This window comes from Tribolium castaneum, chromosome 6, assembly GCF_031307605.1.
Source record: "Tribolium castaneum strain GA2 chromosome 6, icTriCast1.1, whole genome shotgun sequence".
NCBI classification, from domain to species: Eukaryota; Metazoa; Arthropoda; class Insecta; order Coleoptera; family Tenebrionidae; genus Tribolium; species Tribolium castaneum.
In genome coordinates, this window is record NC_087399.1 from 11749673 (window position 1) to 11771982 (window position 22310).

Genomic DNA, 22310 nt, shown 5'->3' on the forward strand with positions numbered 1-22310 from the left:
AGCTATTTGTTTGGATCCCGTGATTAATCTAGACGAAACGGATGGAATTCTTTACAAATTTTTAGAAAAACTATGCTTCCTTTTCTTTCAGTTTTTTTTTTGGTTGGTTTTTATGTTCTTTCTTCTTTTATTCCTCCTATACCTGCTTCTTCAACTACTTTGCGTCTAGGTTTTTTCTTCTAACTTGGTTTTCTCTTTTCTCCTAGCTTCTTATGAAGCTGCCTCGCCCCTGTCTTGGCTTTTTCTTTCTTTTTTTCTCTAGCTCTTTCTTCAGCTGTTTTACGTCCAGATTGGCTTTTTCTCCACTCTTCTTCAAGCTTCATCTTCTTCCGCTGTTCTGACACGAGTTGTTTTTTCTTCATCTGTTTTGCATCTAGCTTTTTCTTCTGTTTTTCTTTCTCCTTCAACTTTTCTTATAGTTACTTTGTTGTATGGAACTAAAGGAGTTTCATAGAGTACAGGGAGAGAAAAAATGTAAGTGAGAAATTTTAGAGAATATTTATTATAGTTCTGTATAATAAACAATTTAAGGATTTACTAAAAGAAACATAAAATTTTGTTTTACCTTCTTTGCATGTTGTGTCTTCTTGTAGTCTTTTTCTAACATCTTTTTAAACTGCTTTGTAATGCAATGTCTTTTTTGTCAGCTCTTAGTCTTCCAACTTTATTTGATTTGCCCAAGCTGGATTATTTGTACGCTTTCCTTCTAGCTTCTTCGTCCGCTGCTTTGGACCTGGCTTTTTATTCCGCTCTTTTTATATCTTCTTTTTCACCAGCTTTGCGTCTTTCTTTTTCTTCCACTCCTTTTCTATTTATAGCTTCTTCAGCTGCTTTGCGCTTTGCTTTCTATTACGTTCTTCTTGTATTTTTTTGAGCTAATTTGCGCTTCGCTGCTTCTTTCGTTTTTTGACCTTCTTCTAGCTTTGGTGACATTCTTGGTTTTCTTATAACACTTGCCTAATTGTTATGTTAATAAAGGTCGAAAGTTCTTACTACTAATAACTCATCCGTCAAATCTTATTAAAAAATCGCTATTTTCTAAAACTATCCAAGTTTTATTAAAAAAAATGTAAATCTCATTTATTGTGTTTAATTTTGTATTTTCTAAAGTTCAGAGTGGTAATCAGCTGCACTATTCAGCTTCTAGTTGGTTAGGTAATGGTCCAGCTTCTTATCTTAATTAAAATTATATTTAAATTAAATGTTTCAGATAGAAGACTAATTTTTTGTTCATTTTAATAACGTGTTATCGGTTATCGGCATTTAGCAATTATTTTCTAGGTTCATTATAAGATTGTTTGGTTAATATCAGAAATTTTAATGGTGCATTTAAATGTTAAAATTTGTAATAAATTATAATTAACTGCGCTGCTCTTTCCTCGTCCAATCTAAACCACACTGCAGTGACATTGAAATTCTTTATTCATTTATTCATCACCTCCAATCTTGTCGAATGTCATCTTCTGTAAACAATAAGTTGAACAAGAGCCGCCGGTAGTTCAAAGCAATTCGAAAGAATCATAAATTGCAATTTTATGCATTAATTCAAGCGTAACTAGAAATTCCTCGAGCATATCTAAGAGCTTTCGTCTTTTATCTCTGAAATTTGTTGCAGGAACGCGGCTGGGAGTACAAACAAATATGCGTAACCCGAGTTCCGGGCTATGGGTTCGGAATTGCCGTCTCCGGAGGCAGAGACAATCCGCATTTCGCCTCCGGTGACCCCAGCATCGCTGTCAGTGATGTTCTAGCTTCTGGTCCGGCCGAAAGAATTTTGCAGTAAGTTTGTGGTTGGTGTTGGGTTTGTGGTTTGATTGTCGTTGTGTTAGGGTCAACGACAGGATTATTTCCGTGAATGGAATCTCCCTTCAGAATGTTGATTACGCCACGGCGGTTCAAGTGCTGAGGGATTCCGGAGATACAGTGACCTTAGTGATTAAGAGGAGGACGACTCAGCATCAGCATAGTCATAGTCTCAGTGCGTCCTACACTGGAGCACCACTTGCTGCCTTGGGAGTTAATCCTGCGGCGACAAAGGTCACCCTTACCAAAAATTCCAAGAAAGAAGGTGAATAGGCGTTCATATTTTTTTTGACTAGTTTATAAAATGAGTCGTTTTTTCGAAAAAAATTCGTTGGCCACTTACGAAAAAACTTCTTTTTTTGTTTTGAGAAAATATTCTAATACACGCGAAACAGACCTATGAGTATATTTTTGAGGATATTTGGTAACTGATCCCTTTCTAAGTGAAGATTTTTTGGACCCGCTTGACAGCTTTAATGGACGGGACACTTTACACAATTTTTTTTATTTTATTTTCAACTTTTCTGAACAGGATATGTAAAAGTGAATTTTTCTTTATAGGAACGTAATACCACTTATTACAACCTACAATTGGAGCCACATTTGTAAAACTCAAAATACGAAATTGATGACGGACGGGACACAAAAAGACCTCACATTTTTATCGTTGAACAATCGTTATAAAATTCTGCTAATTTAAAAGGCACTAATTCCAACAATTAATTTTGAAGTAAAAGGTAGATTTTGTTGAAACCTTTAAAACCATGAAACCGAAAAACAAGGCAATGTGTGACGACTTCTGATTAATTTACTTTTTGGTTACACATGGTGGACGGGACAAAATAAATTGTGAATGAAAGTAACTCAAATATTAATTAAGACAGGTTTTAAATAATAAAGATTTTAACAATATTAAAATTAGACAATGGAAATTGGTGTTGTTTAATGACGCAAGAAATAAGAGCATCATTTATATAGGGTGACTCAGGGGTGCATAATCGGTCTATAACTTTTTTATTATTTGAAATATTGGCATGCCGTTTTTATTATCCGATAGATCGACTTAAAGTCCACAAACTAAAAATATTTTATTATACACAGGGTTATGTATACAGGGTGGTGAACCAAAGTTTTATTTTTATAAACGGAACACTCTATATATTTTTACATAATTAGATTCTAGAAAATGAAATAATGTACCTTTATATAAACTATTATGGGTCTATCTATTTTGGTTTCGGAATTATTCAACTTTTCGTTATAAAAAAGACCAATTTTTGAAAAATCACTGCGAAGTCGCCTATGAATATTTTTCGATAAATTTGCAACAGAAGAACTCAAAATACATTGTAGCTTTAGCATTAGCATTTCAAATAGCAAAAAAGTTATAGACCAATTACACACCCTGTATGTTTGCAATAACGGCCGGGGCAGCAAAATTTACGAAGAAAGTAATACTATAAATGATTTACTTACCGCTTTCTATTTTTTAAACTAAATACCAGAAACTAGAAAAACATTCTTCAAAAATTATTCAACAGTTGTAGTACGTTAGCTGTCAGCAGTATTGTGTTATCGCCTACGAGGCAATGTATGTGAATTTTAGAATTCACATTTAATGTTTAGAAACATTAAAAAAACCTCTTTGTCTTTTGTTCAAAATTAATTAAATATAACAGTTTTATTTTTACATTTTACATACTAAAATTGATTTGAAAATTTCGGTGTCAGGTTGTATTATCCATGGATTGTCTGTTGAGCAAAATTTTGCGAAAAAGCTGAATACGAAAACGGATAGAGTCTGAATTTATTTATTATTACAAAATGCCTTAATAAAACAAATATACTCGTACCTAAAGTTCAATCTGTATTTTTTTGCTTGTGCAAAATTTTGCAAAAATTGCTGAATTCAAGAATGTTATAAAATGCTCAAAAGAGCAAAAATAACACTATTTTACTAATTAATTTTACTAATAATTTCACTAATTAATTTTATAATTTTTGCGATTGTTACTGACAAGTATCGCAAAATTTTGTGTTTCTGGGATTTATGTGGTAAGATTTTGTTCTGATTTTAGCTCATAAAAGTTATTTATTATTATTACTCACTTATTATTTTTTTGGTTTATTTTTGTCGAAATTTTGCAAAATATTTGTGTTCTAAAATAAAACGTACGAAAACGTCCACAAACAGCAAAAGAAATTTAATTTGGGTTATAATTTTAGACTTAGCTAATTTTTTTGGAAAAAATCTGTATTCTTAGCCAAAAGATCCTTCTAAAGTACACCAAAAAATTAGATGTAACACGCGTTTTGATAATTTTGTTTCAGGAAATTACGCAAAATAATAGGGTTTTTTACTTACAAACATAAAAAAAAAAGAAAAATTAAGCCTTTTTTTAAACTTTGACACGAAAAAACAATAGTAAATACCTTCAAGTAATAGCTTAGCGATATTATGTAATACATAATTGAGTAGTAGTTGAGTTTTACAATTGGATGTTGCGATGTCGCGTTTGTTTTGATATTCTAAAAAGTATGAAAGAATGGAACACGTTACACCTATAATTGGCTATTCGATTTTTTTTTAATTTTACCAAAAATTTTGTAGATACAAAAAATTGCAGTTTTATTTTTAAAGAATATTTTCATGTGATATATGAATGGTGGAAAACGATAATAAATTGGTGAAAGTGACCACCAAAACAAAGTTATTCCAACCTTATTGCTAGGAACGCAATTATATTGTGAATTGTTTTTTTGATACTTGTATAAGCCAAACACTGAATGGCATAGTTTTTGCGTTTTTGTGCATATAAGAGTATATTCCTGAGCTGCAAATTTAGTATTTTCGTTGGAAAAAATTACTAAGTTGCGTCAAAAATAACATTTTTTTTGGATTTCTTAAAAATCTTTCATATTTTCACTCAAAAATTCATTTTTTCGACATTTCGCTAAAACCAAACGATTAAATCTCAAAGCCGTTCCAGAAACTTAGTAAACTAGTTCGAAAATAAGACAATTTTTGCTTTTTTTAAAGACATTTTGTCAGAAACACAATTATTTTACAAATGAAAAAATTAAGTGGCATTTTTAGATGTTATTATATTACCAAATTTGTTTTAATTTTTGGGATGAAAATGTCTAGATTAAATACCAAACGCTTAGTTAAATTTCTGCCTAAGATGAGCTGCGATTTTGGAATTAAGTTGGCACCATGAATATTGATGAGATAAAAAAAAATGTGTGACAACACTGAATTAGCAGTTATTCATCTAGGGTGTGATATACTCGTAACGACCATAGATTATAAAATTATCACGTATGTGTTTAATTATTTCAATTTTATCAATTTAATTTCACTTTCGCCACTTCATTATAAATGCTTGAGCTTATTATTCAAGAGTTCTTTTTTACATACACATGTGGTTGGTTACATTTATTATAATAGCGGTAACAAGTAGCTGCATATAATTAGATCATAAACGTCATTCAAATCTTCCTTAAGCCTTTACTAGTGAATAATTTAATATTAATTGATTTGATATTGGTGTCTTTTAAGTGAAAACTGGTTGTATGTAAATACATGAACAGCAATTACCAATCTTCAATGGAGATAAACTGTTAGACAAACTGAATAATTTGTTTTTGCTAAACAGATCTAGTGTTTCAAGTCTCGGAGAAATGCCCAACAAGGAGACACAAGGTGTGCTTAAGTAAACCTAATGAATACAAAGCTAAATGAATTTCTTTGCCTTACTTTCCGCATTTGCAAATGATTACCTTTATGTTTTTTTTAATATTTGAGTTCTTTTTTAGGTGGTCTCATGTGTAAGAATTATTAAAATTTTTCGGTACCAGAATATTAAACAATTTACAATTTTCTATATCTGATAAAATTCTCATATTATCAAAATTATTTAAAAAAGTTTTCCTAGGTAGATTTATCACCAAAAAGATTGTGTCAGAATCTTATTACGATATATTTTTTATTCTTTTCATTCATTGTCACCAACGTAGTTGGAACAACTCGTTTAATATTATCAAAAGAAATATCATAATTACATAAGGCGCAACAGTTAGAATAAACTGAAAATTATGGTCTAGATCGAAAAACGGACACCCTGTATAAATTTTAATTTTTAATTAAAAAATTGTCAAGTATTTTATTATTAAAAATTTTAATAAAAAATTAATAATTAATTATATTAAAAAATTAATTAATTAATTAATTAATTATGATTTAATTAATAAATATTTAATTAAAAAAATAACTTAATAAAAAATTAATAAGAAAATTAATTAATGCTAAATCGCTCTACTTCATTTTTTGTTATTTCTAGTGAACATTTTTAAACAAATGGCGTTAAGCTTCGTTTGGTGTCATCATTACGTAAAAAATTTGTCGCTAGCTCCCAGAAAATTAAGTTTTTTCAATGTGTATAGCCTACTTTTAATCCTAATAAAACTTTAAATTCTCAGTTAATTTGAGTTTTCAAGGTAAATATACCAACTAAATTTAACACAAAAATTACTTAATTACTATAATTAAAATAATTTGAATTAAGTTTTCACTTACATGGAAAAGATTTGGTTAATCTCAAATTAAATAACAAATTTGACTACAATTAAATGTGAGTAAATAACTTTTTTGGGAGTGCTTTCTTTTGCGGTTAGCGAAAATTTTCGAAAATTCGTGAACAAGACAACTTTCAGGCATTGTTTGATTAAGAGATCATTAGAAATAAATAAGAAAATAGCAACTCAGTATAAATTAATTAATTTTAATTTAATTCAGTGTAGATATTAAAAAAAATCACATGCTTGGAGAAAAAAATGTGTATTTAATAGCAAACGCTGAATTTTGTGTAATTCTTAATTTTTGAGATATAAAAAATATACAGGATGGCCAGCCCAGTTCCTTCCGTCTTCTGTAGCTCAGTTATTATTAAAATTGGAGTTTTGATATTTCGTAGATGTTATTTATATTCTAGGATATATTTCAGGAAAATATTTTTGATTATACAGCTTGTCTCAAAAAAGGTGTGACGTCATAATAATATTTTTTTGAACGGCATGTTATAATTTTTTGTGTTCATTATGATACCTTTTCAGCTTCTTACATGTTTTTCAAATCGGTTTAGGAATTACTCTTAAAAAAACAAAATCCATAAAAAATGGTTTTTCACCTTCACTTTTAGAAATTAAAAAAAATAGAAACAATGCTTTTGACGACATTATTACTACGAAGTGTTAAACAAGGTTTAACCGACTTATTAAGTAAGTTTGATTGATTTGAATTACTACAGGGTGTTTACAATTTATTTCCAAACTTTTAAACTTTAGAGCCTTTTATTGCTTATTTAAAAATAGCAACCCCTGTTTATTTTAATATCATTCGATATAGAATTAAAAAATGAACATTTTTTCTTATTGCAATGCTAACGTAAATTTTAGTACATTCGGAGTTATTTACCAAAATCTTGTTTTGTCTGCTGTTTTATTGACAAATTTAATGAATAAACCCTGTTTATTTTTAAATGATTCGATGCGAAAGTAAAAAAGCAACGTTTTTTATTATCACAATCTTATTGCAAACTCCAGCACTCTGAGTTATTTGTCAAAAACATTAACCATGTTCGACTTTTAATCATTAAAGTCATTTGTCATTGACAGAATGAGTTTCTAGCAAATAACTCCTAATGTGTTAGAATTTGAAATAGGGATGTGATAACAGAAAAAAATGTTTTTTTAATTCTGCACCGATTCACATAAAAAGGAACGGTGTTAAAATCTTTCGATACGTATTCATTAAAATTGTCATTAAAATACTTGACAAAACGAGTTTTTATAAATAACTCTGAATATCTTAGCATTTATGTTAGGGTTGTAATATAAAAAGTTGTTCGTTTTGCAATTCTGCATCGAACGATGTAAAAATAAATAGGGGTTTCCATTTAAATAAGCAAAATAAATGCTCTAAACTTTTAAAAGTTTGGAAATAAATTGACAACACCCTGTAGAAATTAAATCAATCATGCCTAATTAATAAGTATGTTAGACCTGTTCAACACGTACTGTTTCTATTTTTCAGTAATTTTTAAAACTAAAGATGTAAAACCGATTTTTTGTTTTTTGTCTGTAGGAACTTAGTTTTGACTTAAATATTAAATTAAATATTTTCGACGGATTTTTTGCGTTTTTAAAACTGTATTGCTTTCTCCAAAAATTGTTGACTGTTAGTGAAGTTTCCCTACATTTGGGTGTATTTAAGAATGAATGAACTAGTATAGCATTAGAAGAGAAGAGAAAATAAGTTATTAACCGACTCAGAGGTTACAACCTTTGCTGCTAAAATACTTATTAAACTAGATGCCGACCGTAATTACGGTTTTATTACTAATAATTTTGTTAAATTGTTGTATACCGCTCCCGCGCTAATTAATTTTAACTATAATGTATTATTGTACTGTTATAAATTGTTCCACAAATTTTAAGCAAAGTTAGGTTTCTGAAATGTGTGTAAATGTGGTAAAGTAGGAGCTTACCATCGATCTTTTGCTTTTCTCAAGATTTATAGATAATAAGCACGCGAATATCATATTATTGATAAATTCCAGTAAAATAATGGATTCAAAAAAGTTAAAAACCATTTCCATAATTCGTTTTTCTTGTATTTGGATTTTAATCTCGCCCATAATTTTTCTCTAGATTTCGGCATAGTCCTGGGCTGCAAGCTCTTCGTTAAAGAGATCTCGTCAAAAGCCCGCGACCAACTCCTCAACACCAACCAAGTCCTTGTCGAAGGCGACTTTATCACAAAAATCAACAACACGAACTGTAACGACTTAATGTCGCTCAAAGAGGCTAAAAAAATCATCGACGGTACAAAAGACAAACTAACAATCTCAATAGCACGTGACTTTACATCGAATATTTCTCATCAGACACAAAGTTCAATAAGCACCACTGGCGCTGTTAACAATTTTTACAAAGGTGATGACTTTTTAACATCGCAGAGTTATTCAAATCAGAATTTGTACGTGCAACCACCGACCAGAAACCCCAACCTCAATACGAGTGGGGGGTTTGAGGATAAGTTGGACCCAAATAGTGGACCGAATTCTTTGGTTGATGATAAGAGCAATTTGGCACCGAGGGGAAGAACACGGGGGCCCTTATCAGAGGCTAATTTGAACCAGTTGGATAATAGGAATAGTTTAGGGGGGTATGGCAGGTCCAAGGGGAGAGATGAGCCGCCTAGGCCTCCGCCCCCACGAGCAGAAGGTGACGAATATTTGTGCAAATTTTTGGTATTAAATTTTTTTTTTTAGATTATTACAGTTCTCGCCGACAAATCTACGATGATGATCCAATTATCCAGAAGAAGCAACCGATGTAAGTATCTACAATTGAAAGCTATGTTTTTAATTACACTTCTATATTTTTATTTTTTGGATTTGCACCTTCTCTTTCAAAAATTAACAACTTTATCGTTTTTAAATGTTTTGAAATTGTATTTGGGCGACTGAATGGGAAAACTTTTGGCCTTTTCAAACTAAGAAAAAATTACTAACTCCAAATTTTGAAGCTTACGTTTGGGGAACTTCAAGTGATTATAATTCAATTTTTATGTAAATGTAGTGCCTCTTTTTTTCTATTAGATGAAAGAGAATTGAATTCAGCATTGATCTATATTGACATTCTCCATATTGTTTTTTTAGAGTGCGGGATTTGAAAATAAGTAGTTTTTACTGATTTTTTTTATCTTCCACAATGTGGGATAGTTTGGAATGAAATTTTGCGCATTGGTATAATGGATACCGATATAATGTATACCCCAAAATTTTGGAAATTTAAAAAAAAATAAAATTTTATCTGAGATACTTTTTTGTATAATCGAATCAATTTTGTTTTTATTTCAAAACCATACATTTTTATCAGTTATAATGCTTTTGATACATTATTAGTCTTATAATATTGAACAGTTTCATTAACTTTTAGGGCCGGTTTAAAGGTAGAAAGGTTCGTTAAATTTTAACTCGTTGTTAAAAGTTAACAACGCGAATGGACCAATCAATTCGTTTCAATTTGGTCACATGATCAGTTAATCACGTATTTAATTGCGGATTAAATTAATGACACTTCTCCAAACCAATTCTTAAAGTTTGAGTGAAACTAAAAAATAAAAAAATTGGAATTTGGAAAATCAATAATTCGTGGGAATTGTGTTTTGGGCCATAGATAAATGTTTATTATCCCACAACAATTGAGCTGAAAAATGTACTGGAACAATGTCAACAAGTTTAAAATTGTAAGTTTGTAACAGTTTTCAAGGGATTTATTTTTTTTAACTTTTTTTGGATTTGCACTTTCTCTTTCAAGTTGATAGTGTTATAATTTTTAATAAATTTTAATATTTGGGCATGTGAAAGAGAAAGCCTAGAGCTTTCTTTTAGTGTTTTCAAATGTTGAAAATAAGTTAATAAACCCAAAATTTTCAAGGTTACGTTTACAGAACTTCAAACACCTATAAATAATTTTTTTCTTAATTAATGAAGAAGGGTTTAATTATACATCGACGTTAAAAACGTTCGCTATACCTAATGTTTAATAATTTTAGTTTTTGATTTTTTGACATTGCGGGAAATTCACTACTTTTGCAAAAATTGTAACTTCCACATATGAAATAACGAGTGTTTTGGAATTAAACTATGCATCCTATTGATACAGATGTATAAGAGGGTGATCCTGATCTAATAATGTCAGACTAATTCTCGAGTAATGTTAAAAGACGTTCTGCTAAATAAAAAATAAATTAGATTTTTTTTACAAGCAGCTTCCAGTTTTTGATATTTTTTTAACAAATGTCTTAATTGTTGCTTTTTTGTCGAATTGATATTTGAATGTGATATTTTTTACTAACATATATTCGTTTAATGTTGCGAAGCGCGAATTTTGCCATTTCTGCTAGCTAAATTTAAGAAAAAATAACCTTTGAAGAGCTATATCTTGTGAAGAAAAAGTTCAAACAATTTTTTTCTTAGAATTTGTTAACTCAGTTGGATGGCTTTTATCATTTCATCCAAGTCTGACACTTTTAGAGCAGCTTGTTTCACAAAATTTTTGAAAATAAAAATAAATTTAAATGTTTAAATTGATGAAAAATTAAGAAATATTTCGATATCTGGAAATTTTGTAATTAAGATCAGAAACCAATCATTAGATAATGCTATTAATGCTCTTCTATTTTTAAATGCACATTTCATAAGAATAGAGATTAATTAACGGTTGAAGGGGCTTCCCATTTAGATCTCAATTTAAGTACCTATCACATAGGATGTATTTAAGACTAATTATAAGCTAGTCAGTTTTGAAGATCTTGGTGTTTTGTACACTTTTTTAAACATAGTTCCCCTTTTCTAAGTTTGCAGTTACATACACGTATTCTTACGTATATGAATTTTTTCAGATTTTTTTCTACAACTGCTTCTAATTAATATTAAGTTGCTAATGACATTCTGAAAAAATAAATGATGCTTGTATGTTGTTTTGTACAAAAATTACGCAAAAAAGTTGTCACGAGCCCCCCAAAAAATTATTAAAAATAGTTTATTCAAGCATTTTACAGCTCATTTTTAACAATGTGTTAAAAAAGTTAAAAATGAAATATTTGTAATTTGGAAAATTAGCAGATTTTGGGAGTGGTGTTTTGGTTTAATAGTAAGCCATGTAAATTAAATGTTCAGTATCTCACAAAAGATCTCTACAAAATTTACTAGGAACTACGAGTACATAAAAACTTTTGAAATATAAGTTTTTAATGAAAAATAGTTATTTATTTACCGAGTCTGAGTGTAAATCGGACGCTTTATTACCGAGTGGATTTTTAAACGTCGAGTGATAGCGAGAGGTTTATCATCTATGAGGTGAAATAAATGAACCGATTTACACGAAAACGAGGTCAATACATTTTATTCTTCGAAATAGACTCAACAAGGCTTTAAATCTGATTAAAATAATCTACCGTTTCGTCTTGAAAAATGCCAAACAGTCAAAACTTTCTTACACAGGAGAAAAACCGAAAATTTTGACAGTGTTGAAGAAAAAATGAAATTTTATGTGTTGGGGGAATTTATACAGATGGTAATACCTTCAAAGTGTTAAAAATAAAAATAAACTGAAGTATTTGCAAAAATCAAGTTTGGTTTGAGGTACCGACATTTTTTGGGATAATTTAATCTTTTTTACAATAGTTTTACAATAGTTACAATCCAAATCAAAACGATGGTTAAAAGGCCTTATACAAATATAATTCCTCTTAAAGTCAATTTGGTAAATGTCAAAAAAATAATAATTTGGAAAATTTACACATTCTTCTGGGAGCGGCGTTTTGACTTACAAATAAATGTCCATTGTCTCACAAGACTTAATTAAAAAAATCGCACTGAAATAAGGTTTAAATGTTGAAAATTTGTTGCAAAATTTCACACAAAAAGTCGACAGCTAAAACAACAACTTTGTTGTTTTACATAGAAAGCTGTGTTTTTTATTCTGAGTATTTAGTATTAAGAGAGATTTCATCAGTTTTCACTATTACGTTTAGCTGTTTTTGAGATATTTACAATTTTAATTGATAACCTTAGCATTTTTCATTATTTTTAACTCGTAATCCAGATGGAATGCTTTATTTTTTTCTTTATTAAATTAATGATAATTTAATTTTGTATCAGTTTGTATTAATAGTTTACAAATTATACAGGCTGTTCTGTCTGTACCCCACATTAGAAGTATTGGAAGTTCTAATAATGATTGTCATCTGAAAAGTAGACAACCATAATCTCTTAGTCCCTGCTCATGAAAAAATTTTCAAGATGGTGACAGTTCCGGTTGTATAGGAAGTCACTATCAACTTTATAAATGTTTTAAATGGAAAGCTATATTTTTTAATGCGTTTTTGGATTACTACAGTTATTTTAAGGTAGTTTTTATAAGCCCTCGCTATACCTAAATTTATCCGTTTACGAAATATTTAGGGTTTATAATTTTTTTTTTTGTATCTTCCAGTTCAAAAATCGATCTCTCCTATTTTAAAAAAATTGGAAATATTTTTAGCTCATTTGAAAGAAGAAACCTTGATCTTTCTTTTGGTGCTTTCAAATTTCTATAAAAAAGTAACAATCCCCAAAAGTTTAAAGTTAAGTTTTCAGAACTTAAGCACCCATAACTCAATTTTTCCAAACGAAATGCCACTAGTTTTGTTTCATTAAATCGTAGAGAATTTAATTGTGCATAGATCTGTATTAGCATTCTCTATACTTATGTTTAATAGTTTTCAAGTTACAATAACTTTTTGTTGGGATTGAGAAATTCATTAGCTATAAGCCTTTTCTCATAGGTTGTCATTGAAAGGAGAGAAAAAATGTGAAAAACTAAAGGTTTTTAAACTAACAATCAATGAATTTATTTTGTTTTTACAGGACGGACAACACAATTTTGAATAGAGTTTGTCGTTTGTTTAATCAAAAATGTTTTTATGGCAAACTATGCAAAAATAGCTGTGATAGTAAAAATTTTCTACAATGTCAAAAAACCAACACAACTTGAATTTTATAACAGATAGATATAGGAAATGTTATACAGATTTATCAGAAAAAACATCTCTTCTATCTAGTAAAATAAAAATTGGGACATCTCATTTGAGAAAATTAAGTTGTAGGTACTTGAAGTTGTCCAAACTCGACCTTAAAATTTTTGGGTTTGTTATTTTTTTTTCCAATTTTGAACGTACTGAACGTTTAACTCTCTAAACATGATTTCGAAATGTCTAAAACTAAAAGAGTTACCGATTTTTTAAGTGGCAGATGCACATCCAAAAATGTTCAAAAAATCTTAAATTTCTTGAAAACGGTTAAACTTAGGTATAGGGAAAGCTGATAAATACGGCCTTAAAATAAGTTAATAATCCAAAAACGCAGTGAAAAACATAGCTTTCCATTTAAAATAAGGAAGTTGATATCGACTTCCCGTATAACCGGATGTGCCGCCATCTTGAAAATATTTTCATTGAGCAGAACTCAACGTACTATGGCTAGAAACCAACTTTCAAATAAATATATTTACTAGAACTTTCAATACTTACAGAACGGGCTGTATATTTTTTATTTTTAATCACACTATAAATAAGTTTTGAGATTTCAATCGACAAATATGTTTGTAGACCCGACGCTCGATTCGTGACATTCCACAAAGAGGGTTCTGTGGGAATTCGTCTAACTGGTGGCAACTTTGTCGGAATTTTCGTAACAGCCGTGCAACCAGGAAGTCCAGCATCCCTTCAAGGTTTGCAACCTGGTGATAAAATCCTCAAAGTGAATGATATGGATATGACTGGCGTAACGCGAGAAGAAGCCGTTCTTTTCCTCTTAAGTCTCCAAGATCGCATCGAACTAATTGTTCAATACTGCAAAGAAGAATACGACAATATAGTCGCGTCCCAAAAAGGCGACAGTTTTTACATCAAGACCCACTTTCATTACGACAATCCGGCAAAAGGTGAAATGTCTTTCCGTTCCGGAGACATTTTCCACGTCATCGATACGCTGTATAACGGAGTCGTGGGCTCGTGGCAAGTGTACAGAATTGGACGCAACAATCAAGAAGTGCAAAAGGGAATTATTCCGAATAAAGCTAGAGCCGAGGAACTGGCAACGGCTCAATTCAACGCAACGAAAAAAGAAATGTCGGCTAATGAATCAAGAGGGAGCTTCTTCAGGAGACGAAGGAGTTCGAACAGACGGTCGAAAAGTCTGGGAAAAGAGCATTGGGATGATATTTTGTTTTCCGACACTGTTTCCAAATTTCCTGCTTATGAACGCGTTTTGCTCAAACATCCTGGGTTTACAAGACCTGTTATTCTCTTTGGGCCGATTGCTGACGTCGCAAGGGAGAAACTACTCAAGGATTTTCCGGATAAATTCATATCACCTCGTAAGTTATTCTCATTTTCGTAGTTACAAAAGATATGAATACTTTTTATTTTTATTTATTCAAATTAGACCGTTGGAACAATTGATACTCCAACTTTTATGTGTAAAATTTTCAAGGATTCTGAATATCTTTTAATTTTTTTTGTCTATGAGCGATAGTTGTTAAGCTATCAATCAATGTTCAACGAACTGCTTAAATTAGTTTGTTCAAAAACAAAACATTCTAAAAATATAACCTTTTTGGTAAAGTGGAGAAACAAACCTATTTAAATGTAAGTTTTTAAAAGTGAAAGTTTGGTAACTCAGTATATGCAAAACTATTGAAGGATTCTGAATATGTTTTCGCTCTTCATTAATTTTCTTGTTCACTTAGCTGAAAAAGTTCTTCACATCTGTTTATGTAAAAAATGTACATTTTTTGTATTTCCAGTTTCTTAGTTTATTTATTAAATTTTTATCTTATTATTTTATTTACTTTCCTAATGCTTTTATTGTTTGAAGTGGTTTCCGTAATAATTCTTTTTTATCATTCAAACTATTTTTGTATAATTTATTTATTAAAGTTTATTTTTATTAAGGTATATAGAAACAAATGAAAATTTATATCTTTCGTTTTGCAGTGTTGGACTTAATGTTAAAAGCGCACTATTGATTTCCATTAATTAAAATTTTTATTACGAAGAATAATAGTATTTTTTGCGATTTTTTTCTTTTTATTTCTGGAACTTTTTCTCTTAATTTTCGGTTCTTGTCGCGTCCAAATTTTTGTCTTTTCAGTTTGTTAGTTTTTCCATTGTTTTCTTTATTTTATTAAATGCTTACCTATCATTGCTTTAATAGCAGTTCAAAGTAATATACTTATTTGTTAGAATCTTTCCTTTATTCCATTTTTTTAATTAAAATTTTGCTTTTATCTTCCATTGTTCTATTTACTCCACCTTTCATAATTTTTTTCTTTCAAATTTAAAAAATTAAAGAGAAATCTATGATTTTTCTACCCATATGATGTTTTGTTTCTTCTCCCATTATTATGCTTCCTTTTCATTACTTTTCATTACTCTTTCATTCTTGATTGCTTATCTTTTTTTTTTCTTCATTTTACATTGATTTGTTATATCAATAATTTAGTAATTTGCAGATTTGTTTTAACATTTAAATTTGTATAATTGATCTATTAGGTTGGCAACGTTAAATGTAGAAAAAAAATCTGATATTTATAAAAAATTATGTTTGCCGTTTTGCGAATTGTTGCCACTTTAATTTTAAAAGCATCCTGTGGATTAAACATTTCATTGAAATTTTTGTTTCAAAGAATATTATTTTTTGTTTGCCTTTTTGTTTTGGTACTGTACTTCTTAATTTTCCGTTTTGGTGCATCTACAGTTTGTTTCCGTTTACCTTTTTCTTTTTGATTAGGTTATTAAATGTTTAGTTTGTTTAGTTTCTCATGTTTTCTTTTTTTGTAAGTATTTTCATATTTTTCTATTTTTTGTGTGATTTTTTCTTGTATTCTTATATCCTTAAATAATAACTTATTATTATTGCTAATATCTTTACTTGTTCTAATTATTTCTTCACTTGCCTTAGTTGTTCTATCTCACTTCTTTGTTTCTCACTCTTCTTGAATTTATTTTAATTTTTTTGTATTATTTTTTTTAATTGTCATCTCTTTTTTTCAACTTGTTTGTTTTCATTTATTTGTTGCACACTGTTATTGTTTTTTTTTCTAATGCGACCCTTGTTTAAATTTTCTATACATACAATAATGTTCGACTTCTTATTTTTCAGTTTTCTTTAATTTTTGGCCAATTTTTCTTTTTCAATAATTCCTTCCAGCTCTACTTATTTTTTCGTTTGAGTTTTTACATTGTCTCTATTTCTTTTATAACTTTTTTGTTTCATATTTAAGCAAATAAAATACTTTTTTTCGATTGATGGATTGGAGTTCCCTCTAGAAAGTATAGGTTTCTTGTGCAATTTTCTTAAATTATAACAACTTCAATTTAAATTATAAACAATTATAATATAAACTATTCGAAAACTTGCTAACAAATTTTACTGTTTTTCTGTCATATGTGAAAAATACGTCAATTTCCAGCCGTCTTCACAGGTTTACGTATTCATTTTTGAGATTTGAAATCACTGAACAAACAACTCTAATTCAAATTAATTGAAATTATAACGTTAAAAACTCGACACTCGACAAACACGACACACGACATTTGTTTGTCAAAAACATGTTCCTTACACCCCACACATCAAATTGTAGTTTTTCCTTTAAAATGTGTTTTAATTTTAATGTTTTTAAGATATTTAAAACTTTTTATACTTACCTGTGTACTTACTCATTTATACTTTATCGATAATAATGAAGTTTCCGATAGATTGACAATTGATAATAAAATACTGGTAATGTCCTCATAAAGTTTTCGACACAATTCTTTATTGCAGAACTCGATTCAACAAATGAGGAAAACACAAAATCGCAGAAAACTTCAAACATCATACGATTATCAGCGATTCGTGACGTCATTTCAACTGGGAAACACGCCCTTTTGGACATAACTCCCAACGCGGTTGAACGCTTGAATTATGCCCAAATTTACCCAATTGTAGTGTTTTTCAAAGCTGAGAGCAAGATTGTGATCAAGCAGTTGCGTCAGGGCTTGCCCAAGTAAGTTTTTTTGCTGTCCAAAGATCAAATATTTTGACACTGATAATTGATTATAAAAAATAACTTAAATTTGTTAATAGGTCTGCGCACAAAAGTTCGAAAAAATTGCTAGAACAATGCCAAAAACTGGACAAAGTGTGGAGCCACATTTTCAGTGCTACCATAACAATGAACGACAATACGGATAACTGGTATCGCAAAGTTCGTGATATTATTGATAAGCAACAAAGTGGCGCCCTCTGGATGAGCGAAAGCAAGGTAATTGTTTTAAATTTAAAAACTGTGCCAAGGTGATGGTTTCTTCGTTCTTTCAATTTTTCAGTTGGGGGCGGATATGTTTTCTGACATTTATTTCCAATACACCTGTAGACCTAATAACAAATCCAATTCCTTGCCTAACAGGTATAGACCTTCTCGAAGTCGTACGAGAAGGGTACCGCTTTCTATGTACAGTAGTCCTCAATTTATTTATCCCGTGGTACATTCCCAATTTTCTCCGAGTCAGAGTAGTTTGTACAGTTCGAGTACCGGTCTGCCATATGCAAGTACTATTCCTTACTTTGATGCTTCCGCTGATTGGTTTAACGCTAAGCCACGTGGTGCACTTACAGAGAATGTTAACAGTTTTGAAGAACCTCTTTATTACGAATGTAACACTTTTCCAAGGTGTAGAACTTACAACAGCACTTTTCTTCCAATCAAGGAGGAGGTTTTTGGCGAGATCTAACACCAGAATGCATGTTTTGTGTAGAGTTCGGTTTTTATGCAAAAATAAGCCATTCACAAGTATTTGCACATCATGATAATTACAGAAAAAGTTAAATATTCTTCTGTATCACTTTATTTCTTAAACTTAATCTAAAATCTACGGTTGTAACATTTTAGTCCTTCGAGCCGGATAGCTAACAAGTGCACAAAATTGAAAATGCGATATTTGATCTTAAAGTTGTGTTCTATGTCTCTTTAAGCTGAAACAAAATTTATATTTTTGGGTTATTTTATTACCAATACGCACGTTCATTGCGCAATGCCATTTAAGTATGTAATAGTTACTTATTTATTGTATATGTGTTTTAGAGAGTATTTATCCACGCAAGAAATATTTTTAAGTGGATAAAATGCCAGTAAATCACAAATGCAATACAACGTTTTATCCATATTAACAAAATGGAATTAATCTAAATAAGTTAAATTACAAATATTTGCAGATTTTGTCTGGTATTCATAATTACTAGTTGCTATGGCAAAAGTGAATAAAGTGATCTTTTATCAACTAGTGGATAATAGGTCAGGTCACTAGTGGATAATAGATCACTTTATATGCTTCATAAGCGTGGATAAAACTCCAACTATAATGTGATATTTTTTTCTTTGACACTGTCAAAACTTAAGGTTTTTCTCCTGTATAAGGAAGTTTTGAAATTGTTTGGGATTTCTGATTACGAAACGTCAGATTATATTTAACAGATTTAAAGCAATTTTAAGTTTTGTATAGTGTAATTCGAAGAATAAAATGTTGTATTCAACTCGTTTTTGCGTAAATCGGTTCATTTATTTCACCTCATGGATTATAAACCACTCGTTTTCACTCATGGTTTAATATTCCACTCGTAAAATAAAGCGTCCAATTTACACTCAAACTCGTTAAATAAATTACTAAAAAACATCTAAGGTGCAAAAAAATGTTAATTTATATCTTTGGAGTTTTGTGTTTTAGCAAAAGTCGAGCGATAATAGTTTTCATTGTCGAGTTTTATTAATCGCAAAACATTTTTTTGAAACTGGCCAAAATATTACTGTTTTGTGTCTAAATTTCGATTTTTTACATAATTTCCATCGATTTAGCTGATGCTGATTTAGTTAAACTTTAATCAGAAACTTGCATATTTTAAGGGATTTTGCCCAAACAGGTTAAAATTCGAACTTTTTAGGCTTAAACTCAAGTTATACCAAGAAATTCTGCTTAATTTTTTGATGTAACAGGCCAGAGGTGAGCATGCTTTTAACTCGTAATAACTTAATTTTGCAAGAGATTTTATCCAAATGTCAGAAAAAAGTCTGAATTACCTAATTTTATTCAAATTACATCAAGTAAGTTTAGCGGAACTGGCAAAGTAATTGATTATTTTAGTCCGGAATTCTCCACTAGTTTAATCAATTTCGAGCAATTTACTCGTTTTGAGCAATTTTAAGAGATTTCATTTTGGAAAATTGTATTTTTAACAAAGTTCGGACGATATGATTCCTCAGAAGTCTTATTATATTTCACACATTATCTATTGAAAATATAGATATAGTACGAATGTTTATTGACAATATAGATATAGTACGAATGTAATGGGGTGATTTATTATTTCTCAAAATTAATTCATAAAAATATTGATGGTTGTCTGTCCACAGAAATAATTGCGAAAAATAAAATTTTTCGATCCGGTTTTAGCAAAATATTGCAAAAAGATAAAGTTTTTATAATAAAAACTTGCCTAAACTTGCTTGAAAAAAACTTGAAATGTTAGTGATGATATTACCCAATTCAAACACTTTTGAAAATATTAAATTTTCAGCTCAGGAATATGAATTTAACGATAAACGATAAATTAACAATTTTTTGGCTTATTTTAGGAAAAAAATACTAAATATTTGCGTTCCATGGCTTCCAAATTAATGTGCGAAAACTTTCAGAAAAGGCTTAAGCGTTGTCATTTTTGACCTGGTTCAGTGTTTTTCGGTTTGATTTTTTTTTAATGTCAACTAACACTTTTTTACTCTTTTAGATGTTACATTCTTTATATTTGTATTTAAATATTAAACTTAAATTATATTTAAATTTAAAAATAAAAAAAAATAACATAAAAAACTATTGATATAATAATTAGTACACAAAGGGCTTTTCATCTTTTTATACTTTTGCTTCAGTTTATAATTGCGATTGCTTTTTAACATGACAACAAATAACATACATGTAAAACATAGAAATAAAAAAAAAACAATTAATTATCGATAATTTTTTTATTTCATTTTTTGATGTATTTATCAGAAACTTGAAGAAACTACGAGTATCAAAAAGAATAAAAAAAATGTTAAAGGCTTAAACAATAAATAGAAACAGTAAAAAAATGCAGAAACCAGTAACACCATAAATATTGCTATGGTGTCAAAATGATGCATTTACAAAAATAAAATCTATATGACTCGTAACAAAGATATGTATTTTATTCATAACTCACCCTGTATAAAAAAATAGATACATTAAAATTTACAAATTCTCAAAGAAAATACAAGTAGATTTTAAAACACTTTTACCGATACAATATTTGATTAAAATATGACAGGGTAATGCTTCAGCATTATTTTTATATTTTTTGCAGACTTTTAGTGTATAAAATTTATTTTTGCATAATATACCAACTCATTTGTGTGTAGAATGTACTTGTGCCCATTTAATGATCACTGCATCTTCTTTTATGGTCACATTTGTATTTAACACTTTTTGCTCGCTTTGTGTTGTCTCTAATACATGTTTAATGTCTTTCATCGCCATTACCATCGTCATTTTAGCCCGAAGAATCACTCTCAGACGATTTCCTGTTCCCAATGTCATCTTTGCGACTATCATACGCTAGTAGTCCTGAAAGTGACTTGGAACACAGTCCTGGCCCTCCAGTCTCTTCAAATTCACCAACAGCTGGACGCTTAACAAAAGCCAGTTCTGATCCAAGTGTTGTAATGCCTGATAGTAGCACCACAGATGTTTTACCGCCATATCAGGTTGATTTACAATTTCAAAAGTAATTTTTCTAAAGTTTGGAATTTTAGCCAAACTACGACTCTAGGTATGGTTTTAACAACAATCAATCGAATGACCAAGTTAATTTGACCAAAGAACCGAACTATTTGTCCAATCAAGATATTCCTGGTAGTTTGGACCAGTATGGCAAAAGTGGGTTATATAATACTCAAATGGACACGAGAACTGATTTTGGGAATGTGCAACATAAGAGACAAGTTAGTAGTCTTCATCATGGGTATAACCATCCCAAGAGTCATAGCATAAACGAGCAAAGTCCGCGAAGGAGTCCCAAGGAAGGGGTTTATGGGCAAGTCCCCGATTTACCACCGCGCATTGACCGCGCAATCAAACCCATCAGTTTGTTAACCACACCCAGCAAAATACCCAACGGGTAAGTTAGTGTTTCTGAGGGGTAAACCGCCATAATACTAAAATGGTTACAAAAGACTCCACAAACATCTAAATGATTCCTGATTTAAATAAAAGTAACTTACTGTGATATTTATCTGTGCCTAATTAACTATTTAGAAGTCTGTCTATATTATACTTTTTCTACTTTGGTTTCACAAATTGTTCACTGTGAAACTGAAAGTAGTTTTGTATTGGCAGTGCTGGGCTGGCTGTCATCAGTCATCACTGTAATTTAGTGTGTGATTTGAGCGACAAGTCGTTTATTGATAAAGCCCGAATAATTAACAACATTAAGAGAAAATAGTTTGGACAAATTTTGATAAGTTAAACTAAACAAAAACAAACAACAAAAATAGAAAGTAGAAAAAATAGTATATTACACTTGTTCTATAAGACTTAATTGTGGCACTCATTCTATCTATTGAAGCACTCTTTTGTCGTACTCCAAACTCATTCGTACCAGAATATAACGTCTTACAAAACGCTTATACAATGTATTCAAAAACGGTTGTTCATCAAGTCGCCTATGAAATTTTAACGTAATGTGCCGCTTAATTTAAATTGTGATTACCGTCAGAGTGACAGATCCGTCAAAATAATGCAAAGCTTCGAATCCAAAAACGAAAGAACACAAAACATCAAA

At 30.0% G+C, this 22310-nt stretch overlaps 1 protein-coding gene across 4 annotated transcripts in view; it reads left to right on the forward strand.

Annotated features, from left to right (window-relative positions):
* The window catches only part of pyd (polychaetoid), a 90992-nt gene that overhangs the window by 54010 nt on the left and 14672 nt on the right, over positions 1-22310 (forward strand). For 3 of the 4 annotated variants that reach the window (XM_064357259.1, XM_064357261.1, XM_015982391.2), the window contains exons 2-11: positions 1616-1779; positions 1830-2068; positions 8515-9090; positions 9138-9201; positions 14024-14793; positions 17244-17466; positions 17547-17724; positions 17789-18007; positions 21025-21234; positions 21283-21647. In XM_064357259.1, coding sequence (XP_064213329.1) covers positions 1616-1779; positions 1830-2068; positions 8515-9090; positions 9138-9201; positions 14024-14793; positions 17244-17466; positions 17547-17724; positions 17789-18007; positions 21025-21234; positions 21283-21647 — 3008 coding nt within the window. The remainder of the gene's footprint in view (positions 1-1615; positions 1780-1829; positions 2069-8514; positions 9091-9137; positions 9202-14023; positions 14794-17243; positions 17467-17546; positions 17725-17788; positions 18008-21024; positions 21235-21282; positions 21648-22310) is intronic. The other variant, XM_064357260.1, reaches the window with a different exon arrangement.